This window comes from Panthera pardus, unplaced genomic scaffold (assembly GCF_024362965.1).
Source record: "Panthera pardus isolate Hobbes unplaced genomic scaffold, ASM2436296v1 HiC_scaffold_18, whole genome shotgun sequence".
Lineage (NCBI taxonomy): Eukaryota > Metazoa > Chordata > Mammalia > Carnivora > Felidae > Panthera > Panthera pardus.
Window position 1 is genome coordinate 34504696 of NW_026526743.1, and position 27569 is coordinate 34532264.

Here is a 27569-nt window from a genome sequence, read left to right on the forward strand (position 1 = left end):
TTCCCTGGCCAGTCAGTGGCAGTGGGGGCCTGAGCACAGCGCTGGGCTGTTTCCCACAGCACCACAGATGGCTGCACCCATTTGCGGTAGTGAGCTCCCCATCCCTGCAAGTGTTTAAGTTTGGCAGGGAAGTGTAGAGGGAGCTTGAGCAGAGTGTGAATTTCTTCACGGCTCCTTCCAGCCCGGAGCTTTTCTGGCCGTGGGCGGGAGAGGCACCCAATTCCCACATTCTCCCCAGGCATTAAGTCCCTGAGCAGCCAGCCCACTGGTCATCCTAATGGCATCAGATGGTGTTTGTGGGTGGGTGGTGCCTCCACAGCCTTGCCTGTCACTGTGCCCAGACTTCCACCATTAACACCCATCCAGTGGCATCTTTGGGACGCTCCCATTGTCCGCCTAATCATCCAGCGCGTCAGGTGAAGGTGCACCGGGTGTGAGGGCATCGGGGCTCAGGGACCAACTGAGACAGGAGGCTGTGATGGAGGGGTCAGAAAGGGGGAACCCCCCCCCCCCAATCATCAGGGAGCTGATGCTGTCCCTTGCTCTCCCTATCCCATGGACCTGTGCCTGGGTACGGGTGTTCCCAACTCTGCGGTTCTAGCCCCTCCCACACACTTGCATGTGACAGAGCCTCGCGAGAGAGCTGAGGGCAGCAGGCAGGGCCAGAAGGAGTCCTCACGTGCTTTCCTCAAAGCTGTATTTATCGTATGTCTGTGGCTGAGCCTGCCACAGCCTCCTGGGCCCTGCCGCCTATGCACACACCCCAGACCAGATGGACAGGGTCTGCTCTCCAGCTCCTGGGCTGGGAGCCAAGGACGCCCGGGTCCTGGTGCCTGGCCTGGCAAAGGGGGCTCCGGGCCGGGGTGCGGTACCCATCACTAGCTGCGGCTGGGAGGACGGCCGGTGCTTTCCCACGGAGACTCTGCAGCAAGTGTCAGCACGCCTGGGAGTCCTGCCTCGGCTCCCCAACTTGGGTTCCCTCTTTCACAGAGCTGGAAGCCACAGTAACTGCCGTCCAGGGAGGGTAGGCGTGTTTGCAGACCCCATGGGTGTGGGCAGGAGGGGGCCTGGCCCCTGTTCCCAGGCTGTGAAGTTTTGGATGTAGCACAGCCTTGTAGACCTGCATATCCACCTCCCTAGAGTGGCTGACGCTTCCTCTCCATGTCCTGGAGATGCCAGGACTGGGGCCTGGGGGGCCACATGGAGCAACTGGGACAGTGCAGCTAAGGGAGTGTATAGAGCTGGATTGGAGTCCAGTCTTGCCAGCTGTGTAACCCCGGGCAAGCGACTTCTTCTCTCCGAGCCTCAGTTTCCTTAGCTGCAAAATGGGCATAATAGTGTCCCCTCCTAGAGTGGGCATGTGCATTATGGAAGTCAGGTGCAGTTCATATGGTTTGTGCACCCACGTGGTTCCCTTCCCTGCCCCAGCAGCCTTGTGAGTCTGTGCGTGCTGGCCCTTGGGATATGCCCACCCCCAGGTTCCTAGACCCCAGGGTCCTCCGTGGCCACAGACATGTGCTGTTTCCCATCCCTGCTCCACCTTGGGGAGCCCACAGGAGTCCAGATGGAAGTTAAGCATTTGCAGAAGTGGGAATGGGACCCACCTTCACTGGCAAAGTCCTCCCTGGGCCCCCTCTTAGCCCTGGGCCAGAGGAATGAGTGGTCAAGGGGCCTGATGTTAATAACTTTGCCTTTGTGCCAAGAGAAAGCCCAAGGTTCGGTGATCACAAATTTAGGTGGCATCTCAGACATCATCTAATCTAGCAACTTTGAAAATCTGTTTTGGTCCCAATGATTTAGAAGAGGCTTGATCTTGCAAGCTTCTGCATTGTAGGACTTTTCAGAGCCTTTACCAGGCAGCCGTGTATTGAAGGAAATGCTGGGCTGGAGTTTCAGGTCCCATCCCTATTCTCAAGCTGTGCAGTCTTGGGAGTCCCTCTCTGGCCAAGCACTTGGCAGAGGTACGTATGCCCCTGACCAGTCAGACGCTGGGGAGTCGGGATGGCTCAGTGCTGGAACCCCCTGCCGCAAGTGACACTTTTGGCTCAAATCTGTAGCATCAGGAATTGGCTCCTGTTGGCAAGAGGCTCGGAGCCTGCCTGACCTGGTTAGAATCCCAGCTCTGGTCATTCATTCGTGTATTTAACGAGTAGTCATTGAGCGTCTACTGGGGGCCAGACTCCTGCTAGGGCGGGAGCTACAGGTGGTGAGCCAGACAGACAAGACAGGGTAAATGTTGAGAAATGGAGACCAAGTAAGCTAATTGGAGGATCATCTGACAGTGTTGAGTGCTGTAAAGTGAAGAAGATAAGGCGATACGGAAGAGAGTGATGACAGGGAGGATAATTTTGGTTGGGTAATCATGGATGGCTTCTTGGGGGAGGAGATATTTGAAGTAAGGACTGAGAAGAGAAGAAACCAATCAGAGAATGGGTCCAGGAAAGAATGTGCTATGCTTCGGGGAAAGCACATGCAAAGGCCCTGAGGTGTGTCTGAGGATAGAAAGAAGGCTAGTGTGTTGCCGAGTTGGTGAACTCAGCAGGGAGTGGGTGGCATTAAGGTGGAGAGAGAGTGGTGTGGGGTCACTAGCTTATTTATGCTGCTCCCTGAGCCTCAGCTGTCTGATTTGGAAAAGGAGCCTCATTTTTTGTCCCACACACCTCCATTCTGGTCGTCAGTGTCAAGACCATTGTCAATGTCTTTGGCAGAGACTTGGCTCAGGGCGGCAATGACCTATGAGCTATTGTAGGTATTTTTGTCATCGCAAGTGCTTGGAGACTTTCGGTGGGACCTGGGATGTTTCGCCTCTGTTTCCCTGCTTGTCGCTGCAGTTAGTGAGCACCAAGTGTGTGTAAAAGGCCAGGGGGGCCCCATCTGCGTCCTCCCCTGGCTCCCCTGAACTGCAGCCCCCTGCCAACTCTTTTTAAGCACAGAATCTTCTGATCCAACAGTGACTCCCTTCTCTGGCCCAGCAGGCTCTAGAATCCTTTCCGGGCGAAGGTTCCACTGAGAACAGCAGCTCCTTTCTTTGCTTTCTTTTCCTCTTCCTCCCGGGGCCAAAAATAGTGCCTGAATGGGACACAGCTCTGGGCCAGCGGCAAGACAATAGCTGCCTCCTGGCTCTGGTCCATGGGTGGGGGAGGAGGTGTGAGGGTGCATGGGCACACCATCCCCCTGGCCCCAAGCCCTGCTGCCTTTCCCATGGCCTCTGCCAGAAACCACCGCAAAGCCCCTCCGTCCCCTTTGCATGTGATTGCCAAGGGGGTTCCCCACTTGTTCTGGGAAAGTGTTTATAGCTGCTTGGCTGCGACCCTAGCCCCTCAGCCCCCTGAACAGCACCACCCTGTCTCTGATCTGCCGCTGCTCTGGAGCCAAAACTCCAGCCGAGACGTCTGTCCCTGGTTCCCTTCCCTGGCCTGTCTGGCACGTGGAGGCCACTCGTGCCTTTGATGTCCTTTCCTCTTTGACTCACTGGCTATGGAGGACTTTTTAGAGGTCACAGTGATGTGCCCTCTTGGGAGGAGGTGAGCTCCCTATCACTGGAGGTGATCAAATTAAGTTCAGATGTCCACTGGATGGGGGGCAGGATTAGTCAAGCATCAGAGGGACATTTGGTCTTGATGTCTCCATGTCTCAGAGGAGATCTTGGTTTGAGGCCCACACCCCTCCTTTGCCAGCTGGGCGGCTTTGACCTGGCCACCTCACTTCCCTGAGCCTCTGCTTCCCCATCTGTAAGAGAGCTTCAACAGGGCTGACCTCGGAGAGTGGTAGAAATCGATCTCCAAAATGCCTGGCGTAGTATCTGGCACATAGAAGGGGTTTCGGAAGCTTTGCCTCTGTTCTCTTCCCTCCCCGCACTGGTACTTACTCTGGATCACAGAAAGGAGAGTCTGACCCACACCTGGCCCTCAGAAAACTCTCTGAAAGAAAGCCAGGGGGAAGCTCCCCAGCCCTAAGGATAACTCAGAAGGAAGATTCCTGGTGGGGTCTGGCAACTTAGGAAGGCTTCCTGGAGCAGGTGCCCCCCTAAGACTCTTCTAGGGAAGTAGGTACACATTCCGTACTTCTGACAGCCAATGGTTGGTGGGGGAGGCTAGAGGGGTGTCCAGCTTGGGATGAGGTCAAGGCTACAGACTGGTAACCCCCAGGGGCAAATGCAGCTGACAGTAAGCATCTTGGGTGACAAGAGTAGCCCCCACCGGCTCCTAAAAGGATTTGGTTTAAAGTCAGTGCTGACAAACTTAGGCAGGTGGCCTCCAGTGCTCTCTATAACCTCCTCCTGCCAGCTCTCCCTGCTGGACCCAGGGCAGCATCCGAGTCTGGAGACTTGGGTACCAGACAAGTTAGGGGGCTTGTGCTGTGCTGGGTCGGAGCCGGGGAGTGACGTAGTTGCCTTCCCGCAGCTGCCAACAGTTGCCAGGGAAACGGTTGCCAGGGGCTGCTGTCACCTGCGCCCCTTCTCCCGGGCCCGGTGGCTGGGGCTTGCAGCCCGTCTTCCCTGGCTGCCCGCTTTGTTTGAAGCTCCAGGGAGGGGGCAGGGGCTGGGGTGGCTCTGCTTGGAAATCCTCCTCACGGAGACTGAGCCACCTCCCCAGCAGGCAGCAGTCTGCAAGGGAGGCCAACCCTTTGCTCTCGCGTTCGCGCTCTTTATGTACTTGCAGTCCACTCGGTGCCACAAAGGCGGAGTTCCAGGTACGATTCTTCCCCTCCTCCTGTCTTCCCTCCATCCCTCTCACTCCTGGTCCTGCTTCCTTCTCCTCCCCCCCCTTCCCTTTTCCTTCTTCTCCCTCCCCTCCTTTACCTCCCCCTCCCCTGCTCCTCTCCTCCTCCTTCCCTTCCCCCTCTCTTTCTTCTCTCCCTCCATCCCTCTTCCCCATCTCCCCTTTCTCCCCAACACCTATAGCTGATGGGTGGGGTGGGGGTGGAGCTAGGTGGCACCAGGGACGCTGGGAGAGTCACAGATGCTAAGCTAAGAGGGATCCGTCAATTTGATTCGAGAGCGGCTCAGGAACAGGGAGGAATGGTTGAGAGTAAGGGCCCCACAACCCTCCCCTCGGTCACTCTCTGGGCTCCACCCCCAATGATTAAAGATAAGCCTCTGAGAGGTGTTGGGAGGCTGTGTCCCTGGCTGGGCTGGCAGGAGCCATGCTCCATGATGGGCATGGGGGTCCCCTGGACCCTCAGGGGAAGGGTGTTCAGCTAACCCCAAGGAAACACATTTTGGAGCATCTCTTCTGTGAGTTTTAAAGAGAACACTTTTCTAGCAGTCAGGTAAGGTCAAGGGGAAATGGGCTGCAGGAACAAGAGCATCCCTTCTGGAGCCAGGTCCTGGGAGCAGCATCTCGTCTCCACCACTCGCTGGCTATAGGTCTCAGTTTCCTTATTTGTCAAATGAGCGTAATGGTACTTGTCTCTTAAGGTTTGGGAGAGGATGAGGGTTACTTTGGGTAAAGAGCTTAGAATCAAATCTTGCGTTTCCAAAGAACCTAATTCATGTTGCCTTTGATACGGGAGGTGGCGGGCACACCGCCCTTGAGGTGTGCGAATGGGGGTGGAGGACCCCGCGGTCCTGGGTGGTGCCTGCCGTGGGAGCAGCGAGCTGGATGCGATCCTGGTCGGTGCGTCCGCTGCCCTTCCCCAGAGGGGGCTGGTCCCTCAGCCTTGACCAGGCCCCCAGCCTTGTTAGGGGAGGAGGCTGTGTGTCCCGCTGTCCTCTCAGCCAGGAGCGGGACCGGAGGAAGAGGGAAGAAAGGGAGGGTTGGTGGCTGGCCTTCGAAATGCAAGGGTCCTATACCCCGAAGATGGGCTTTCTGCCAGGCCCAGCCTAGCTGACCTGTAGCCCCCAGAGCAGGGAGGTAGCTGTGCTGACCTCGCAGGCCTGGCCTTGAGCAGTGTGGGAACACAGATGGGGAAGGAACATTTCAGCCAGACAACTGAGGTCTGCCTGTGGTTTGAGAGGGAAGAGAGTCTGGCCAGGAGGAGAGGGGCCCAGCATCTTCTTTGTTCCTTTCTGTCACCTGGGAGGTAAGCCCTTCCCTTCCCTGTAAGCATCCTGAGGGCCTGGGCTATAGAGAAGACTTTGGGGGGGAGGGGGGTAGCGGCAGGGCCAGGGCTCACAGTCAGCCACTTAACACTGGAGGAAACTGAGGCTCACAGAGGGGACAGGCTGGCTGAAAGTTCCCGGGGCCAGGTCTGGACCTTGCACATCTAACTCCCGCCAACTCTGCTCCGGGAGTCTGCATTCCCTGGGCAGGTGCCGACAGTGTGTGCCCTGGGGTCCTAGAGTCCAGCCTCAACTGCTCCCTGGGGACAGGGCCGCGGGGAGACTTGACAGGGGGCCGCACAACGTGCCGGCAGCACGGAGCTGGCACCAGGGTCCCTGGACTGCCTTTGGGAAATCCTGGCGCCTGAGCCCAAACCCAGCCTGGGTCAGATCTGGGACTCTTCTGATCTCTTCTCTTCTTTAGGTGGCAGGTCCCTATAATCCATTCTCAAATTATAAGAGGCTTTAATTCTCGGCTTCTAAAAGCTCTGGCATGTTCATTTGTCTCTTTCTTTCTCCCTCTCTGCCCTTCTCTCCCTCCTTCCCTCTCAATTCCAGCCTTTTAAGTGTCACAGCTGCTTGAAGCGAGGCTGAGAGCCCAGCTGGCTGTGGCTGACTTTAATGGAATGGCTAACCTGGGGACAGAGCTGGCAGTGTCCCCTTTCCTCAAGAGCTGCTGCTGCCAGCCTAAGGGAGGTGGGATGGGGCCTCACACACCTCCAGCTCCCTGGGGACCTCTTGCCTGGAAGAGTCAAGGATGGTGATGAGTTGCCCTGGGGAACATCACAGCCTGAATGGCTCCCACAGCCCATCTCAAGCTAGCTAATGGCGTAAGAGGGGAGGGGAAGGGCTGGAGGCTGGAAGGGAGGTTGCTGACAGGTTTCTTATGTGTGTGGAGTCAAGATTTTTGAGAGCAACATGTTTCTCATGTTGACAACAGGTGCTCATGCTAAAAAGGATACACCATCACGGTGGGCTGGGAAACTAAGTCCAACCAAGCTCTGTGGATTTTCTTTTTGCAGGACTTATCAGAGCCTTTGATGTGCTAATACATAAGACCAAACAGGGCCTGCAGCATTTCTCTAACTGGGAACTAGCACTTCTTAGAAAGTACTCTGGCAAGTTACTGCTTGATAAAGATGGGGAGACAGTCTCCTCGAAGGGATAGGACTCTGGAGACCACAATGACAAAAAGCATGGCTTTGAGGTTGGGAGGCCTTGGGTTTGAGACCTGGCTTGGCTGCTTACTTGCTACGTGATCTTAGGCATCACCTAACCTCTTTGAACGTCACTTTCATGATCTTTAAAGTGGGGGTAATGGGGAGACTGGGGGGCTCAGTCGGTTAAGCATCTGACTTTGGCTCAGGTCATGATCTTGCGGTTTGTGGGTTTGAGCCCCACACTGGGCTCGCTGCCGTCAGTACAGGGTCTGCTTGGCATCCTCTGTCCCCCACTCTCTGCCCCTCCCCACTCTCGTGCGCTCTCTCTCTCTCAAAATTAAAGAAACATTAAAAAAAAGTGGGGGTAATGATAGCACTTGCCTCACAGACTTATGTTGGGGGCTGAGTGATAATTTGCGCAATGCTTTGCACGATGCCAGCACAAATTGAGCACTTGCCAAATGGAGCTGCCGTCCTCCCTGTCCTTGGATTCCGGGGTTCCTCCCCCTGTGCCAGACAGACCCTGTTCAACCCCACCCGCCATGTGGCGTGGGGCCAGAGTGCGGGGGCAGTGGGGAAAGGGAGTAGAAGCCCGAGGCCCAGGGCATGAGATACATCTCAAGGCTGGCATCAGGGAGGAGGACTCGTGTGTGGAAAGGCTCGGAGGAGGGAACCCCCAAGCCTGGGCTCGCCTCTGGTCGAGTGGCAACTCTCTGTTGGACCCCCTGAGGCCTCTTAAGTGAGTGTTCTGCTCACAGGCTGCAGGGTGTGTGGCTTTGGTAACTGGCTCTTGGGGAGGACTCAGTGTCCTTCTGCGTGGACAGACCCTTTCCTTCCCCCCTCGCAGGGAACTCTCTGCTTCTCCCCTTCCTCGGAGAAGCCGCGGGGAGGTGGGGCTGTGGGGCTGTGCGGGCAGGGTCGGCCCTCCGGCAGGTCGGGTGCGAGAATGCCAGATTCACCCCAGGCGGTGAGTGGGGCAGTGAGTGGGCACAGCCTTGGCATCCGCCAGCCTCTGGCAGCCAGCAGCTAGCTTCATTTTTACTCTCCTTTATTGTAGAAGAGTTCCTGACACCTGAAGTCACTGTTTCCCCCAGCCATCCCAGAACACCCTTCCAGGGTGATCCTCCGGCCTAGGTGGTCCCCTAGCTTGAGCACAGCCGCCGGTTCCCAGTTCCCAGTTGGGGAACGGGAGCAGAGGGAGGAGACAGTGAGCCCCGGCAGAGGCTGGAGGGCTGGGCGAGGAGGGGGCTGTGGCCCTGGGTCCCACTCAGGACTCCGGGGACTCGCCCTTTGATTTGTTGGATACATGGTGTTTCTAAGTGAGATTTACTTTTTAAGGATTTTTTTAAATGTTTATTTATGAGAGGTGGGGGGAGCGGCAGAGAGAGAGGGAGACACAGAATCCGAAGTGGGCTCCAGGCTTCGAGCTTTCAGCACAGAGCCCAGCATGGGGCTCGAACCCTCCAACCACGAGGTCATGATGACCTGAGCCGAAGTTGGATGCTTAACTGAGCCACCCTGGTGCCCCAGTAAGATTTACTTTGATCAAGTAATTTGGAAAGCACCAGTGGAGGGTCTTCAGCCGCCCCCCCCAGCCCACCCCCCACAGAGGAAACACCTGCAGGCATCTGCTCTCTGTTCTGTTCTAACTGCCTTCCCGGCTGCCCTTTGAGGTCTGAGCAGCCCTCTGTTCCTCCCCCACAGAGCTGACCTGCCCCCACTCTCAGCCGTCTTCGACTTTCTCCTTGCTGCTCTGCATACTTGCACTCGCGTGTGTGCACACGCATTCGCATTCGCATGCATGCTTACACTCGCAAGGTTTCATGCTCACCCACCCTCTCCTTTTCCCTGTCCTGGGTCAAATCCTTCTTTCCTAAGCCCCCTGCACGGGGCTCAGGGAGGTAGCCCGAAGCACCATGCTGACCCCCACCTACTGGAGAGCATCTAAGGATCCAGGCTGGAACTGGAAAGCCGAGCTGGGTCCTCTCCCTTCTGTCCCACCCCCAAGGAGGGACAGATGGGGCTCACGCCCGAAAACCCACTCCAGCGCTCCCCTTCCACCCATGCCCTCCTGCTCCCTTCTGTCCTTTGGGAGGCCCCTTCCAGGTTCCTGGCACCCTGCTAAACGCCAGGTGAACCGCAGAGGAACACGACATGTCCTTGCCCCCAGCCCAGCCATTGCCATTCAGCGGCTGAGTGATCTGGGGCCGGGCCCCTGTTGTCTCTGACTTTCTCTGTAAAACACGGTTACCGTTAGCCCAGGCTTGTCACCCATGATTCCAAGCCCTCGGAGTCTCAATCCATGGGATGCTTGTTAAAGCCAGACTCCCCACTCCCACCCCGGACCTGCTGCCTCTGATCCTCAGAGTGTGGGGCGTGTGAAATGCATTTTAGTGAACTCCCTGGCATGGTTCTGGCCCTCGGGCGAGTCTGGGCACCTCTGGAATGAAGTCTTGTGGCAGTGGGGACCATATAGAATGGGGAGGACCATATAGAAGGGGGAGGGCTCCCCCTCCCCCCAGGAACACATAGTTAATTCTGGTAGGGACTGGGCGGTTGGGGAACACTTCATGGGGAGGGTGTGTCTTAACTGAGTCCCAGTAGGTGGGTTGGGTCGTCCTAGGGATAGGGCAGGCATTCCTGGTAAAGGGTCAGTCTGGAGGTGGCACCGAGGTGTTTGCGGTCATCAGGGTGTGTGACGGGAAGGAGAAAAGCAGTGGGGGAGCAGGTCTGGGCATCAGCCCAGCCGGATATGTTGGAGAGGTGCCTGCCCAGGAAGGGTTAACCCCAAGCCCGATCAGGTCCTGTCCACTCAGCTTCCACCTCCATCCTCCGAGGAAATGGGTTTTCCAGGAGCCTGGACTGGGCCAGCGGTGACTCGTGGCTCTACACGGATGGCAGAGGAAGTGACTCAGGCCCCGGGGGGGAGAAAGTGAGCCACGGGTCCCCTGCCCGCTGCCCCCTCCCGCATCGTGAGGATGGGCAGGGCTGGGCCTGAGCTGGAGCCAGGCCTCTTCTCTTGGGGCCAGCAGGGCCCGGGGGTGGGGGTGGGGGAAGTGTCAACTTAGACGAGCCGTGGCCACCCTCCACTAGTGTCCTTGGGGACCTTGGGGACCCTGTGATGCTAACCCATTGTGTTAAGCTGGGCTGGACCGTTCTGTTCTCTGCGTGTGTTTACGGAAGGCCTGAAGTCAAGGGCAGCCGCTCCAGAGGGGGGGGAGGTCTCTCCTGAGGTTTGGCCCCCAAACCCCCTCTCCCAGGCTGGAATTGTCTGCACTGCCGGTGGTCTTGGCCACCCCCCTCATTTTTCTCTCCTTTTTTGAAGGGGGGGGGGGAATCTCCCAAAGCCAGGGGAGCACGTATCTCTAGGACCTCTGCCTGTACCACTTCTGCGAGGAGCCCTCCAGAGCGAGACCCAGGCCTGTATCTTGGCTCCACCTGGAGTGACCTTGGATCGGACGGCCCTTCCCTAGCCTCAGTTTCCTGGTCTGTAGAATGGCCAAACGGTAGGACCAATCTGACACAGCGGCTCTGGGGATTTCACGTGACAGCGCAGGTGACCCCACCGCAGAGATCGGCGTGGTGCTGCTGCTGGGATAGCCCCCCTCGGCTCCCCAGTCCTGGCCCAGTGCTGCGTGAGGTTTCACGAGGGTCTTGCCTGCGGGCCGATGGTTGGTTTGAGGAGTACTTGGTGGCCAAACCCTGTCCCGCTCTGCCGGTCCACAGCTCCCAAGGCCAGGGACGAGGTTCTGTCCACATGGTCTGTGTAGAGGTCCACGTAGGGGCCGCTGGTTGCTGAGTCTGGGGTTCAGCCTCCAAAGCACAGGATCCCTCCCTCCGGGCTGAGCCAAGTGGGGGGCACCCAGGGTGGTGACTAGGGCATTCTGCAGCCCCACGGGAGGTGCTGGGAGAGTGTGGCCCCCATCGAGGATGCTGATGTGGGCTGCGTGGGGTGGCGGGTGTGTGTACAGGGGGCAGATGGTGGGGAGCTCCCCTGCCCATGGGCAGCGGGGGGAGGGAGGGAGGAGGGTGTGATGAGATGGGCAGTGGGCGGGGTTCTCTGTTGCCCGAAGTGGGGATGGGAAGGTGCTAAGTGAACAAGCTGGGCAGTGCCCTCTCCCTTCCAGGTAGGGGCTGGAATCTTCTCATTGTCCCCAGTCCCACTCTCCTATCTCCTATCTTCTGTTCTGTGAACAGCCTCGGGTCCAGGCTACAAGGGTGGGGTTTCAGTCTCCCCATTGCACTCCCGGATGGGAAGTTTCATGCTCTAAGAATTTCCTGTCAAGGTGCTCTGGAGGCTGAGCTGGCCAGGGCCACAAGGCAGGGGGCATGGAGGGAGGGAGGGGTGGGAGGAAGGCCGGGGGTTGACTTAGGGTCAGGCGTTAGCTGGTCAGAAAGCACACAGAGTTATTTATCTGACACCCATGGCACCTACCACATGCAGGGTCCTGTTCTAAGTCCTTTACAAGCATCAGTTCATTTGCAGGAGGCCCAGAGAGGGAGAGTAAGTAGCCCGAGGATACACAGCAAGTGAGCAGGAAAACTGGAAGTCGAACGCAGACAGTCTGGCTCCAGAGTCCTCTCCACTGCCTGAGAGTGGGTTAAAGGAAGCCAGGCAGACCCTCCCACTCAAATCCCCAAAATGTCCGTGGGGACAACGTTGTCCATTTTGGACTGGCTGTTGAAACGGCTAAGATGGAGTGGAGACGAGCCTGGAAGTGTCAGGGTCGTGCAGCTGGGCCTGTATCTGTGTGTGAGTCTTTTCCATGGTACTCTTGGGGGTGCGGCCTCGCTCATGCCCCTCCAGTGACTAGAAGTTCTCTTCTTCGTCTTGGCCTTTTTGCTCTTGAAGCTCAATCTGGGAGGGTTGGTGCAATGTGGATGATTCTGCGCTGTCCTGGGCCCTCGTCTACCAGTAGTGGGAGCTCACTCTGAACAGTCAGCCGGCCAAAGAGAGACATGGATTTTGGCGAGCTCCATCCTTGCTTGCTGGGTCATGTCAGGAAGCCATTAGCCCTCTCTGGGCCTTGAATCCGAATACCATAACATGGAGATTTGGACCAAATTCGCAAGTGATCTGTCAGCTACGAGTTCACAAGTGTAGAGCCGTGGCCACTGTGAGGGGGGCTGCCTGGAGGAGGTGACATTTGGATCAGGGATCAGAGGTAGACAGCAACAGGGACTGGCAGAAAAGAAAGGGGTCCGGACATGCTGCTGTCTCTGGATGCTGGGTTTCCTCCTGCTGGCCTGAGGTGACAGGAGGCAGTTTCGAAAGGAGGCAAAATGCTCAGAGAGAACACAAGGTGAAATCTAAAAAATCACAACGTGGGTAACAGTGGCCTTTCCCTAAAGCACTTTCATATGTGTTAAAAAGAACATTGTTTTTAAAAAGTTTATTTATTTTGAGAGAGGGCGCACGCCTGCCACAAGCCGGGAAAGGGCAGAGAGAGGGAGAGAGAATCCCAAGCAGGCTCCGTGCTGTCAGCACAGAGTCCTATGCGGGGCTCGAACTATGAGATCTTGACCTGAGCCAAGTCAAGAGTCAGATGCTGAACCAACTGAGCCACCCAGGAGCCCCTCATATGCTTCTTCTGAGAGGTCCTGTGATGCCACTGAGGCAAGATGATGACACGGTCTGAACTGACAAGGTCTAAAAAATTGGGGTTCCCTTATGCGTGGTGGGACATAGGAGCCTGGCTCTAGTTTCAGGGGGCCAGGTTAGTTCAAGGAAGGAGACAATGAGCTCCTGCCGGGGCCACCTGTCCCTCGAATGTTACCCTCAAATATTCTGTCTGAAAGCCACCTCATCCTGGAAGCCCCCCTTGGCTTCTCCTGAACTTAGACTCCTTGGGTGCACCCAGTTTTCTAGGCTTCCCTTTGTCTGGCTTGTGACGGATGATTGTATCTGCAGCCACTGCCATATGCAGGTACCCATGCAATGAAGATGCCTGTCTGTGCCTGTCAGCTCCCAGCTCAGTCACAGGGCCGGCTGGCAGTGGTGAGCACCAAGCCACCTGGCACCTCTCTCTGAGTGCCAGGCGTGCGGGTTCCCTGCCAGGCCCCACAGTCCCGACCTGGTGAGGAAAGCCCTGGCCTCTGGGTAATCTTGGCCAGGTCGTTTAACCCCTTGGGCTTCAGATTCCCTGTCTGTGAAATGGGCCAAGAACGGGGCCCACTCCACCGGGTTGAAGCGAGGATTAATACAGGCACAGAGGTGCGGTGGGAGAGCACAGGCTGGCAGATTGGCTCTCGGCCAAGAGATCCTGGGGATTCCGAGGGCCCACTCCACGCTGGGGTGGAGCTGGCGGGGGGGAGCTGGGCCGTACTGTCAGCGTGTCCTTGTCAGACTGAACACGCTTCGGTGTTTCCAGCTGTTGGGGAGGGGGTGCGGGGGAGGGCTGGGACCTGGCTCCCCCTGGTGGTCATGACAGGAAGCACCCTTTTCCTCTGTTCCCTGCAGAGGGCGCTGTGGGTGCACTGATGCTTCACTCCATTTCCCTCACCCCTCCAACCGCCTGGCCTTTGTCCCACAAGCTCAGTGCACTCGGCCCTGTGGGCAGAGATGGACCAGGGGCTCCCTCGCTAGCGGAGGAGGGGGTACACCATCCGGCACTGCCTGGAGGCAGAGGAGGCCCTGGCCAGTAGTGGGAAGCAAAGGAGGCCAGGACTGACTGTAGAGGGAGGTGAAGAAGGCTTCCTGAAGGAGGTGTCCTCTGAACTGGGTCTTGGGGATGATGATGGTGAGGTTCCTGGAGGAGAAGCCAGAGGGCCCCCTTTCTCCTGCATCTCCCCCAGGCCTGGAGGGGCAGGGTGGTGGGGGTGGTTCCAGGTGGTCCTGGGAAGCCTTTCCCACCAGATTCTGGCCAAGATTACCCATCGCTGCTGGGTCTGGAGGGAAGTCCTATTGGCCCCATTTTCTGTGACTTACACAGGGTCGTGCAGCAAGTGAGGGGAGGAGCCAGGACTTGAACTCAGCCGGGCTCTGGACAGCTGCCGCCCCTTGATGCTCAGCTTCTGGCAGCTCTGGCGAGGTCCACGGGCTGTATCCACACTTGCTTCCCCACCTCACATCCCACACCCACCCAAGCTACACTGGCTTCCCCCTCTGCAGGGCCGGCCCAACCACCTTGCGGGGCTGGCCCCGGCTAACACTCCTGGCCTCTTTCAGGCGGTGACTTCTCAGGGTGACTTTGGGGAGCAAGATGGCCACCCAAGTGCTACTGCAGACAGCACTGCTCCTGCTGGGTCTGCTCTTCCTGGTTCAAGGTAGGTTATCTTGGAGACGCTGTGGGACCGTTGTGATTTACATTAAAATGCCCCCATGTCAAGGACAGCTGCCAGCATATCCACGCACCCCTTTGGGCAGGCATGGGACTTTAGACACAGTTTAGCAAGTGGACGGTATCTTGCAGAAAAAGGGACCCCTTCTTTCTGGCAGATGCAGCCCCACAGTGCACAGTTTGAGATGGGGAACATGGATTGGGTTTTGGCCCCACTCACTTCTGCAGCCAGAACATCCTTGTGCAGTACACAGCCTGCACAACTGTCTATGGTAGGCATGGCCTCAGGAAGTATTTTATTGCCTTTTTTTTTTTTTTTTTTTTTTTTTTTGCCTTTGGGGCACCCGGGTGGCTCAGTTGGTTATGGTCTGACTCTTGACTTCAGCTCAGGTCATGATCTCACAGTTTGTGAGTTTGAGCCTCATGTCAGGCTCTGTGCTGACAGCTCAGAACCCTCATGCGATCTTCTCCCTCTCCATCTCTCTCTGCCCCTCCTCCTGCTTGTGCTCTCTCACAAAATAAATAAATAAACATTAAAAAATTGTTTTTGCCTTTGAAATTATCATTACTTTTTAGTTCTTTTCATCATTTGTGAGCAGGGCACATTCACATTTTTGTAGACCTTGGAGGTATAGGCCCGTGGAACATGTGTGAGTCCCAGGCACCGGGCTCCTGTATTCTGGGCCGAAGGCCTGCCCCCCTCTTCTGCCCCTGGCTGCTCCCTGCCAGAGAGTCCCGTCTATAGTCTTTCCCTCCTCAGGTGCCCGTGGCAGGAGCCCCCGTGAAGACTTCCGTTTCTGTGGCCAGAGGAATCAGACAGAGAAGAGCAGCCTCCATTACAGGCAGACATCAGACCTGCACATCTCCATCAAGAACTCTGAGGAAGCCCTCACGATCTACGCCCCCTTCGCGGGAGCCCTCCCGACCTCCCGATTCTTCCCCGACCCCAGGGGCCTCTACCACTTCTGCCTCTACTGGAACCGCCATGCTGGGAAATTTCATCTTCGCTATGGCAAGAGCGACTTCTTGCTGAGTGACCAAGCCTCTAGACTCCTGTGCTTCCGGCACCAGAAGGAGAGCCTGGCCCAGGGTCCCCCACTGCTCGCCACCTCTGTCAGCTCCTGGTGGAGCCCCCAGAATACCAGTCTGCCCAGTGCTGCTGGCTTCACCTTCTCCTTCCACGGTAAGGCGACCTCCAGGCAGAAGGAACTTGCGCAAAGGCCTGGAGTCTGGGCAGTGGCCTGGGCCGCAGAGCTTAGCTTTGTTCCCGGGCACTGGGGAGCCATTGAAGGTGTCTGAGGAGGGGAGGGGTGTGATCCAAGATGTGCTTCAGGAAGTTTGTGGGAAGGTAGGGGGTGAAGGTAGAGGGGCAAAGTCCCATCCAGAGGCTGCAGGGAAGGTCCAGGCGAAGGAAGATGAGGCTTGACCAGGGTGGGAGCAGAAAGAATGGAAAGACAGGACCAGGTGTCAGGAGCCAGAGGCCACACAAGCCCCCTGCCCCCCCCCCCCCCCCCGCCCCAAGAATCCTCCTGGGATGGGCCCTCTCGGCCCAGGTGTGTAGGCAGAAGGACACCTGGGTAGCTGTGTCCCAGCCTACCCTGCTGGGGCTGGAGTTGCGGGAAGGCTCCGTGTGGCAGAGCCCCCATCTGGCTGGCTTCTGGGTGACCTTGGGGGACTCCACCCCACGTCTTGGAGCCTCAGTTTCATCCTCCGTAGAACTGGGGTTGGAGGCCTTCAGAGTCATGTGAGGGTTAAATGGGAGTATGGCGGTGTGGCACCTCCTTCACTAGCCTCAGGCCTGTCTGTCTGTCCTCTGTTCCAGATCCCCCCCAGAAGGCCTCCCACAATGCCTCGGTGGACATATGTGAGCTGAAAAGAGACCTTGAGCTGCTCAGCCAGCTTCTGAAGCACCCCGGAAAGACCTCGAGGAGGCCCTCGTCCACCCCTGCCAGCCAGTAAGCGTGGCCCCCAGACCCGGAGGTGGGCAGGACGGTGACCTGGAGCAGGAGACAGGATGGAGGAAGCCTCTCCTGGGGCTGGAACATTCCCTTCATCTTTCCACCTCCTCCCGGAGGAATGGACATACAGCCCTCAGGCCAAGCCTTTGTCAAACTATCACACTGAGTCATCCCAGGACAGCCACCCAAGCCCTCTTCCCCGCCAAGAAAGGAGACCTGATGGGCCCGTTTGAGAGCTTGGCAGACTGAGGCCCAGAGGTGGGCAGGGCTCCTCCATGGCCAAGAGGGGGTCAGTCCAGGCAGAGCTGGGCCCGGAACCTGGTGCTCAGGATAGCCTCCCCTTTCCTGTTTGCTCCGATGATCCAGCTTCCTCTCACCCCACCCCTGCCCCCCCGCCCCCCCCCCCCACAGGTTACTCTCTCCTGCGCCAGCACCAGAGGGCTGTTTTCTCTCCCTCCCACCCCCCACCCTCTGCCTACCTCTTTCCGGTGTATCTGCCTCGTCTCCCCTTCTTGCTCTGTCTCCCTATCCACCTTGATCAACCTCTCCACCCCTTCTCCCCCTGCTAGGCAGCTGCAGACCCTGGAGTCGAAGCTGACCTCTGTGAAGTTCACGGGGGACACCCTGTCCTTCGAGGAGGACCTGGTCAACGCCACGGTGTGGAAGCTCCAGCCCACAGCCAGCCTCCAGGACCTGCACATCCACTCCAGGCTTGAGGTCAGGAGGCAGGGGCCAGGCTGGCCGGGGCAGGAAACAGATGTGGAGGCGTGAGCACTCTGGGAGCCAGATGTGTGCTGACAAGGAAGGTCTCCGGCCCAGGGAATACCCTGTTAGTGGATACCCCATGGCAGAGGACCCTCCCCAGGGATGGGGACAGAGGTGGGGGGGACCGGCATCAGAGGTTCCTATGGCACCCCTGTGTAAACAGAAGACCAGTCCCAACGTGCCTGTGGGTGTGCCTCAGTCTCAAGGCTGCCCCTTGAGGGACTGGGAGCTGGGAGTCCTCACATCCTGCCACCTGGGGTGCCGTCTGCAGCACTGGCCTCTGAGGCCCAGACAGCACGACACTGCGTGAATCCCCCTGGAGCCCTGGGCTCTAACCACAAGGCTCCCCAGCCAGCGCTGGAGCCAAGGACAGGAGGGCTTCCTGAAGGAGGTGGGCTTGGAGGTGACAGCATCCAGGGAGGTGTTGGGGGTGTGTGTCCAGGAGACCTAGGAGCCCACCGCCGGCTGAGCCCCGCAGGGACTCTGGTCCGCAGGAGGCACAGAGCGAGATCCGGGAGTACTCGGTGCTGCTGCCCCGCGTGCTCTTCCAGAAGACCAAAGGCCGGAGGGGGGAGGCTGAAAAGAGGCTGCTTCTGGTGGACTTCAGCAGTCAAGCCCTGTTCCAGGTACGGGGCCCACATCCTCGTGCCCTCCCCTGGGGAAAAGCGGTCTCTGTGTGGTGGGGAGGTGGAAGGCAGGCGTGGAGCCAGGCCCCGTCCTCCGCAAGTCAGAGCCTTTCCTTGTAAAGTCAGAAAATGGACCGTGACGTGCAAATCTCTCCCGGAGAAGGCTAAATTATGTTGTTTTCACTACAGTGTAAATGACTACACGTGCAGGAATTGTTTACAGAGGGAGCCTCCGCATGTCGGAGCAGCGTGTGGGAGTCTAGAGAAACCAGGAAATTCCTTGGCCTTTCTTCTCAGCCTTCAGGCCTCACCACCACCCCCCACCCCCCACTTTCTTCCCCCATCCCATATATCTAGGACAAGAATTCTAGCCAAGTCTTGGGTGAGAAGGTCTTGGGTATCGTTGTGCAGAACACCAAAGTAGCCAACCTCTCGGAGCCTGTGACGCTCACCTTCCAGCATCAGCCACAGCCGGTGAGTGGGAGCAAACCAACCAAGGACACGAGGGTCCTTCCTTTCCTGCCCTGCCTTCTGAATCACTCACCTTTAACAAAATGACCCGCTGGCTGAGGGCACCAGACAGTCAGGTGCAAACGGGGTGGTGGCCTGACGCTGACTTCCTCAGCCTGGCCCAGAAAGGAGAAGACTGTGATGGGGTCCACTCTTCCTTTCTTGTCCCGGCAGAAGAACGTGACTCTCCAATGTGTATTCTGGGTTGAAGACCTGACATGTGAGTGTGGAGGGGTCCCTGAACTGCGCAGGCATCTGGAGGAGAAAGGGGGTCTCGGAGGGTGGGGAAGATGGGGTTAATCAGGGAGGGCTTCCCGGAGAAAGGTGAGCTTTGAAGAAGGAATGACGGCAGAGTGGATGTTTGCAAAGGCTTGGAGCAGTGATGCGATCGTGCGTTTCGGGGGTGTCCGGTGGGGTCCTAAAGGACTGGGCTTGATGAGAGCCCCACGGAACCCCTCCTCAGTGAGCAGCCCGGGGAGCTGGAGTGACGCGGGGTGTGAGACCATCAGGAGAGAAACGCAGACGTCCTGCCTCTGCAACCACCTGACCTACTTTGCGGTGCTGATGGTGAGCAGTGCCCCTGCCCCGCAGCCATACCATGGGCTGGATGCCAGCCACTTTGCACATACATGTTGTTCATTCCTCACACTAACCCCCGAGGTGCCTCCTGCCGCCGTTCCATTATATAGATAAGGAAATCTAAGTTCAGAGAGGTTAAGCAATTCACCCAAGGTCACACAGCTAGTTAGTAAAAAAGCTGCTCTTTATTCCCAAATGTTGGTGCATGATAAAAATGCAGAGCCCTGGCCCTAACTGAGAATTCTAATTCCACAGGCTGGGGCAGGGCCACGAGTACATTTCCAGTGAGCCCTCAAGGGGATACTGAGGCCCATTGTGGAGGCCCTCACAGCGGACTTCAGGGTTCCCGAGGGCACAGAAGCTTTGTGTCCTAGGTTCACCCTCCCAGAATCTTGGGACCCAGCTTCTGCGGGAGCGGAGTGGGCTTCCAGCTCTCCCGGGTGTGGGGTGCCCAGTCTCTCATGGGAGGCTCACTCCGGTGACGAAGGTTGTAGAAAAACAAGGAGTGCCGGGCCGGAGAAGGGATCCCCTAGTGGAGGGTTCTCGACCGTTGTGAGGACGTGGTGAACGAAAAGTACAGACCCCTACCGCCACCCCCACCCCCCGCCCCCCGTCCGAATAACGCACTCACGGGGCCACGCTCTGCTCAGGTTGGGGTGGCGGTGGTTCATAGACGCCTGAGGCCCACCCCTCCCCCCGGGGCAAACCCTCAGTGTCGAGTTGGGGACGCTGAGGCCAGCCCTGGCCCGTGTCGTGGACCCAGGTCGCCTCCGTGGAGGTAGATGCCATACACAAGCACTACCTGACCCTCCTCTCCTACGTGGGCTGTGTCATCTCCGCTCTGGCCTGTGTCCTCACCATCGCCGCCTACCTCTGCTCCAGGTAGGGCCTGGCAGGGGTGGGAAACAGGGAGGGAGGAGAACCTTCATTCCGGGACCCCACCACCCCCGAGGCCCACCCTCGGGACTGGCTTGACCCCCCCCCGCAAAATGTGCCTGCGGTTGCAGGAGCCCTGGGAGGCGCGGTCAGCTGGCCCCGGGGGCTGTACGTCCTGCTCAGATCTGTGGTGTTGGGACGACCTAGCACTTACGATCTTCATTGTCTGCCAGCATCGAAAATCGAGAGGGGTGATGTAAAACTCTCGATTTCTGCATTTGAATAATCAGATGTGTCACTGCTGGAGGCACATGATAATATGATGGTGAGCTTCCCACGTGCTACACACTGTTCTGAGTGCTTTACGAGCACAAAATCGCTTCAGTCTCACAAGGGCCTTATGAAAGAGAGCGCAGAGAGGGTAAGTGATGACTTGCCTGTGGTCACACAACAAGGAAGTGGCAGAGGCGGCCTTAAACCCAGGCAGGCTGGGTCCAGGTATCTGATTCTGCAGAACCCCTGCAGGCATTCGAGTTTGACAAAGCCTCTCCCATCCCCCGATGGAGGCTTCTGTGAGTCCACGGCCGTCACTTGGGTGCCTTGAGGCAGAAGGTGCCCCATGGGAAGCGTTTGGTGGAGAGTGCCTTCGCCCATCCTCAGACCGGCTGTGTGGACGGGTCCGGACCGTCAGTGCCAGGCTTGGCCTAATTTGAGGTCCACCTGCAGTCAGGGCCTGGGCCCGTTTGGGCAGAGGGCAGACACTCTGAACCCTGTGGGTGTTCTCGACTGGGAGGAAGGGAGGGTGAGCTGTGTGTGTGCGTGTGCATACGTGAACCCACAGCTGTGCACGCGGTGGGTGACAAGGGACAACTGGCAGGCTCAGGGGAGGGCAGGGGGCAGGACCACAAGCCTCCTGGAAGCTACTCATCAGTCACAAAAGTGCCCAAGGACAAGGACAGGAAACCTCAGGGACTGAGCATTTTATCTGTGCCAGACGCTTTACCCTGCAAAGTGGCCGTCCCCCCATTTCATAGATGGGCAAACTGAGGGTGAGGGGGAAGGGACCGGTCCAAGGTGGTACCAGGAGTTAGGGTGGGTGGGCGAGGCTGTTCTGTTGTGCCCGCTGGAACACGTGGTGGATGGTGCCAGGCAGAGCGCAGTTGGGGGCGTGGGGACCCGGGGAGGAAAGGCCGACAGTGCCCTGGATCATCAGAGCGGGGCTGGACTGTGCACACACACATTTGCAAACCTGAAGACAGACAGGCAGACATGCACACACACACACACACACACACACACACGCACATACATTCACAGCCTCACAGACGCATGGTCGTGCAGACAGACAGGTGGACACAGAACATGGGTGGCACGGATTCTCCAAACACAGCAGCAAATCCAGGGTCTTTCCCCTCCAACTTTGGGAGCCTCTGGTTGACTCTCGTGGCTGGATTTGTCTCACTGGCTCTGTCTGGCTAAATCTGCTGTTACAGGTATCTGCTGTTACAGGTGCACACGGTGCCTCAGCCTGTGGCTGCTGGGCACATGGTAGGTGCACGGGGACAAGTGGGGACGACCTAGCTGCAGCCATAGGAATAAGATAGGGTGCGAATGTGTGTGCCCTGGGAAGGCTGCCCCGACCTTCCCAAGCTGGCCACCAGGGTGACCTGCTCCCCTCTCCCCGCCCCGCGCAGGAGGAAGACTCGGGATTACACCATCAAGGTGCACATGAACCTACTGCTGGCTGTCTTCCTGCTGGATGTGAGCTTCCTGCTGAGTGAGCCCGTGGCCCTGGCAGGCTCCGAGGCTGGCTGCCGGGCCAGCGCCATCTTCCTGCACTTCTCTCTGCTCGCCTGCCTCTCCTGGATGGGCCTCGAGGGTTACAACCTCTACCGACTCGTGGTCGAGGTCTTTGGCACCTATGTCCCTGGCTACTTGCTCAAGCTGAGCATCGTGGGCTGGGGTAAGTTGGTAGAGGGTGCTGGTGGGCCCTCCGGACCTGCCTCTGCTACGTGGCAAGACCCGGGCACCTGGTTCTGCTTCTTTGCTTACCTCTCGGACTGCTCCCTCAGCGTTTCCTTTTACCCACCCACCCACCCACCCACAGGTGTTCTTTACCTGGGCTGCAGGTTAAGGTCCCCTTTAGGAAGATGAGATGGTGAGCACTGCCCCAAGAAACACATATTCTCCACATTGCTCACTCTTTTGAAAGGGGGGTTTGCTGACATAGCCACCACGTATGGATGTGCAGGTTGTGCACTGCTCAAAGGCACCCAGTTGGGGGTGAATGGACTGTAATCCAGTCCTCCACTCACCTAAATCACCCAGGCTGGAAGTGGCTCTGTCTGTGGATCCTCTGAAGCTTCAGGTAACAGATTCCCCATAGCTCTGGCATCTGTCCTTGGCTAAGACAACCCAAGTTACCTATAGCCCAGACCTCTCAGTCAGGCCTGGGCCCAGGGACACATCACAAGTGGATGTTGCACAGGCCCGCCAACCTCCGCACGTCCCTGACCCAGTTTGCCACTCCTCTTGTGTTTCTCATCTGGCCCTTGTTTGGTTCACTCCATTGATTTACATAAAATTCCTTCAGAGCTGGCTCTGTGTCGAGATGCAGGTGTTTGGTGGTGGGAGACCACTTCTGGAGAGCTCTCAATCTCCAGCCCATGGACAAAGTCAAGGCCCAGTGCAGGCGCTGGGAGGCCGCCCCTCCCGGTGTCCCCTACCTCTCCCTGTGATGTCCTGCCCCTCAGCGGGGACGCGCGGGCCCTGTCTCCCACGGGCCCCCAGGATGGTGGGGGGGAAGCAGGGCTGGGGCTCTCTGTGGGAAACCCAAACTGGAGCGGGGGGAAGGGGAGGGTCCGAAGGCCTTGCCAGAGGGCAGGGGAGGGTGGGAGATGGAACCCTATGCTCTGCTGCCCTCAGGCTTCCCCGTCTTCCTGGTGACGTTGGTGGCACTGGTAGACATGAACAACTACGGCTCCATCATCCTGGCTGTGCACAGGACTCCAGAGAGTGTCATCTACCCTTCCATGTGAGTGGCTGTGTGCAGCGGGGGGCGGGGAGAGGGGCCTTGGGGTGCAGAGGCCAGAGAGCGGCCTGGGCCTGGGCCACGCTGAGCAGGGGACTCCTGGGTGCCAGGGCTGCTGGAGCCCCGCAGTGGCTGGAGGGTCAGGGAGGGTGAGCACAGGCCTGGAGTTGCCCATCGCTCACCAGGTGACCTCGCGCAGCGCCTCGGTTTCTTTCCTTTGTGAGCGGGAATATAGGTTGGAGCGGATGAAGGCACGAATTAAAAAGAATTAAAAAGAAAATAAGCCCCCCCGTGAGTCAGTCACAGCTCCCGGCTCTGGGGATCACTGTGGTGCACACCCATGGCCCAGGAAGCACGGTGCGGCCCCGTCGTGCGCTGAGCCCTCCCATCTCCGCCCGCAGGTGCTGGATCCGGGACTCCCTGGTCAGCCACGTCACCAACCTGGGCCTCTTCAGCCTGGTGTTTCTGTTCAACACTGCGATGCTGGGCACCATGGTGGTGCAGATCCTGCGGCTGCGCCCCCACGCCCAGAAGTGGCCCCACGTGCTGACGCTGCTCGGTCTCAGCCTGGTCCTCGGTCTGCCCTGGGCCCTGATCTTCTTCTCCTTTGCTTCTGGCACCTTCCAGCTGGTCGTTCTCTACTTCTTCAGCATCATCACCTCCTTCCAAGGTAGGCACGGAGAAGACCCCACCCCTGGCCTGGGCAGGGTGCCTGTATGTGGAGCACTGGGCAGGGAAGATATGACCCAACCTGAAAGGTTCACTTCTCTGGGCCTCAGTCTTCCCATGCGGAAAATGGGGCATCCTGGCCGTGGTTGACAAGTCTTTATTGAGTACCTACTATGTGTAGGCCCTATGTTAAGCCTTGAACTGGCTGGGTCAGGGCCTTCCCTCCATGGAGCTCATCTCTGGTGGGAAAGACCAAGCATGACAAGAAATCATCTGAGGGGCCAAGCAGCCCCCTGCTTGCATGGACCAAGCAGCCATCTGAGGGGATCTCGGAGACTAGGGCAGTAACAGCGGGTGATGTGGTGGGCAGACCATCTGGGCTGGGGTGGGGGCCGCTTTGGGGAGGGTGGCCAGGGAGGCCTCTGTAGGAGGTATCTGAAGACAACAGAAGGGTCCAGCCGGGGAGAGATCAAGGGCCTTGTTACTCTGTGTGTGTTCCTTGCACTGTGGGCGTCAACACTGTGGGAAGCCTGCTAGCAGTGTGGACGTGCGGAATCAGATCTACATTGTAACAGAAGCCCAGAGAAGGGTGTGCACGCCACAGGCTGAGGCGGTCCGGCCTAAGCAGAGTGGGCCAGGCCGAGGGAGCAAAGGTCTTGAGGCTGGAATTTGGTCGTGTGTTGAAAGAATAGTGAGGGGGAGCGAGGCGAAAGGGTTAGTGGGGGGGGAGGGGCAGAGGGGAGGTGGTGAGGGGAGAGGAGCAGAGGGGCTGGGTCACAAGGGCCTGGGCCTGATGCCACAGGGTCCCTTCTACCTGCACCCCTCTACCATCCCCCGCCCTGCCATGACCGACCGACAGACAGACACATACACATACACACACACCCCCCTCTGTTCTGGCCGAGAGGTGCTTAAACGGGTAGGCTCTGGAACCTGAACACCACTGTTTAACTCCTGCCTCAGCCAAGTCCCCTTATCTCCCTGGGCCTCAGTTTCCTCATTTGTGACACAGAAGAGTAACAAACAGGCCTGACCTCATAAGGACCTCGTGAGAATAACATGAGACGGGGCCCAGGGAATCACACGGTTTCTAACACGTAGCAGGTGCTCCCCTGGATCACATGGGTGCTGGTAGGCTGGGGAGGGAGGACGGAGAATGGCAGGGCTGCCCCCAGCCTGCTGACCCTTGTGCCCCCCTGCTGCCCACAGGCTTCCTCATCTTCCTCTGGTACTGGTCCATGAGGCTGCAGGCCCGGAACGGGCCCTCCCCTCTGAAGAGCAGCTCGGACAGTGCCAGGCTCCCCATCAGCTCGGGCAGCACCTCGTCCAGCCGCATCTAGGCCACCAGCCACCTTCCAGGAGCTGTGTGAGGAAACCGAGTTGCGGCCTCTCCTCACCGCCGCCCGCCGCCCCCGCAGCCAGGCCAGACACTTCAGGGTCAGCTGGAGACTTGAGAAGAAGGCCCAGGGACCTCAGAGTGAGGGGATGGTTGCCCTTGGCAGCCAGACCCCCAGGCTGGGCCTTCTGAATTGGCCTGCAGACTGCTCGGCTCTCAGGTCCAGCTCACAAGGGGCTGAGGAGTGGGACCGTCCCGCTGCTGCCCTCGCTGGGAGCCGAAGGCTGTTCTTAAGTCCCCGCCGCTGGGCCCGGCCCTCGTGGCTGGCGATGGGAGCCCTCACGGCCCGAAGGTCAGGTCCCGGGCCTGTGAGGCCCGGTGGCAACCTTGGTCCTGTGCCCCCACCCAGGACAGAAATGTGCCATAGCTGTTCTGTCTCTGGTGATCACCATGAGGGCGCTCGGCCGTCCTGTTATTTTAGCCTGAGAGTGGTACTCAGGGCATGTGGGGCTAGGGCAGAGCTTTGAGCCAGACCTCTGGAGGAGAGCCCCCTCCTGGGCAACATCACCTCTACCTCGGAGCCCAGGGCCCTCCGTCATCCTCCCCAGCCCTCCCTCTCCAGCCCTCCGCTCAGCCCCAGGGGGTCCCCTGGGGGCTCCCAGGCCCAATGCTGTATTTTGGGTTGTGGTTTCCAAGAGCTGCCTGGTGCCTGCCGTAAACCTCTATCTACTGCACCGACTTTTGCCTGCCCTTGACTCAGGCAGAGTATAGACATTATGGGCTGGGCCAGGTCTGTCTGTCCATCTGGGCCTTTCTATAAGCTGCATCACCCTTGCTCACCACTGCCGAGCCCATCCCTCACAGGGGCCCTCAGCCTCTCTCGAAGCCCTCTTGTGGCAAGAACTGTGGGGCACAGCAACGCAGAATTGTTTCTGCCCCAGTGCCCCAGACGACTGAGACGTGCTTCCCCTGGTGACCCTGGCCTACAGCTCAACGTGCTCCTAAAGGGTCGGAGCTACAGGTGTAGGGTTAGCAGAGCCATCGTTTCTTGCTGGGGACCCAGGAAGACTTCCTGTAGGAGGCAGCATTTGATCTGGATCTCCGCCTTAAAGATGTGGAGGCCTTTCTTTTTAAGTACTGCTATCTCATTTGTCTTTTGAATTTAAAGAAGTAGACGTTTGTTGTAGAGAATCTGGAAACTGTAGAAAAGTACACAGAAGAAAATAAAAATCATCTCTTGTTATCACCTAACAAACCAATGTAAACAGTTTGGAGCACTTCCTTCTGAGCTTCCTTCTGTGCTTCTATTAAGAGTCACTGATACAAACACCCTGGGGCCAATCGGGAAACAGGAATGAGAGAAGAAGGCTGCGTGTGAAAAAGAATCAACCGCTGGAAACTTTATCCACCAGGATGAGTGGGGGATAAATGGTGACTTGGCGTCAGTGTTGGGGAAGCAGTGGGGATTGCTGGGGTCTGTGGTGGATTAAAGATTACAAACCCGATGCTGAGGGAGCCACTCAGCTCCAGTCGCCTACCACCACGCAGGGATGAGGACCCAGGTAGCCAGACCACCCTCCTTTTATAAATCAGAAACCCAGGGGCGCCTGGGTGGCTCAGTCAGTTAAGCGTCCAGCTCTTGATTTTGCCCAGGTCATGACCTCACAGTTCATTAGTTCGAGCCCCGCGTCAGGCTCTCTCCCTCTCTCTCTGTCCCTCCCCTGCTTTCCCTGTCTCTGTCTCTCTCTCTCTCAAAATAAATAAATAAACATTTTTAAAAAAGGAAGAATAAAGAAATCCAGGCTGTGGGGGTACAGAATCCCCTGGTTTAAAGACTTGGCTCATCCAAAAAATTCACTGGCCAAAAGAAATCAGCCTTGGGACTGAATTCAGCCCTTGGCTGGCTGCGTGATGTATGCAACAAGTGTGTGGGCCAGTGTGTAGTTGATGGGCTGCAAGAAGAAATGATCAGACTTGCCTCCCATCACTACCTCCAAACTGGTTGCATCCAGTCTGCTGTGCACGTGCCATGGCACAGGAGAGGCAGACCAGGTAGGTTTCTGTCCCCACTCAGTAGAGAGCACTGGCGAATGGTCACTGCTACTTGCATCCAGGTCTCATAACCCAGCGCAGGTCCATCCCAGGCCCTCCCTGAGCTTCCGCCCTGCACAGTCTCCTTCCTCATCATCTGGCTGCTCCAGGGGGATCACGGGCTGGGGAAAATGGCACCAGGGTCTGGAGTTGGACGGGACGGGTGCGAAGCCACCTTAGCCGCCGGGGGTAGACGGGCAGTGCCCTCTGATGGCATGAATGTGGGATCTGGGGACCTGCAGGGACCTCAGCACATGGGACCTCCTTGCACCTGCCTCTTTTCCGAAGCTCCTCTGTTCCTGTCCCCTCTCTCACTGTCGTCTGCCTCCACCTTTCGGCAAGTCCTGAGGACAGGGGCAAGCCTTGCCCGCAGTGACCTGCTTGGGCAGCTCAGGGGGGTCAGAGCCAGCTCCCTCCTCGCGGACTGCTCAGTCTCTCTGAATGAGGGTCACTTGGGGCCCCGTCACTTGGCTAGACCTTGGGGGGGGCACCTCCCCCCATCCTCAGGAGGGAAAGAAAGGACTCAGCCCCCTTCCCCAGGCAGATGACACTCCCTTCAAACAAATCCTCCCACTTCAGAGAATTCTTGAACATTAGGCTCTGGCTTTGAGGCTGGCTCAGGTAGCAAGGAGGGGCCTCTCCAGG

General features: G+C 58.0%; 1 protein-coding gene across 10 annotated transcripts in view; it reads left to right on the forward strand.

The window, feature by feature from the left end:
- The window catches only part of ADGRG1 (adhesion G protein-coupled receptor G1), a 39548-nt gene extending 13450 nt beyond the window's left edge, over positions 1-26098 (forward strand). For 3 of the 10 annotated variants that reach the window (XM_019455811.2, XM_019455810.2, XM_019455816.2), the window contains exons 2-14: positions 14372-14469; positions 15229-15666; positions 16306-16438; positions 17011-17158; positions 17701-17832; positions 18190-18306; positions 18517-18562; positions 18806-18909; positions 19685-19803; positions 21492-21760; positions 22723-22831; positions 23230-23498; positions 24707-26098. In XM_019455811.2, coding sequence (XP_019311356.2) covers positions 14406-14469; positions 15229-15666; positions 16306-16438; positions 17011-17158; positions 17701-17832; positions 18190-18306; positions 18517-18562; positions 18806-18909; positions 19685-19803; positions 21492-21760; positions 22723-22831; positions 23230-23498; positions 24707-24837 — 2079 coding nt within the window. In that variant the 5' untranslated portion in view covers positions 14372-14405 and the 3' untranslated portion in view covers positions 24838-26098. Of the gene's footprint in view, positions 1-4573; positions 4693-5126; positions 5272-5729; positions 6025-14371; positions 14470-15228; positions 15667-16305; positions 16439-17010; positions 17159-17700; positions 17833-18189; positions 18307-18516; positions 18563-18805; positions 18910-19684; positions 19804-21491; positions 21761-22722; positions 22832-23229; positions 23499-24706 lie in introns of those variants that run through there. The other 7 variants (XM_053906149.1, XM_019455817.2, XM_053906150.1 and 4 more) reach the window with 5 other exon arrangements.
- Positions 26099-27569: the final 1471 nt, after the last annotated feature.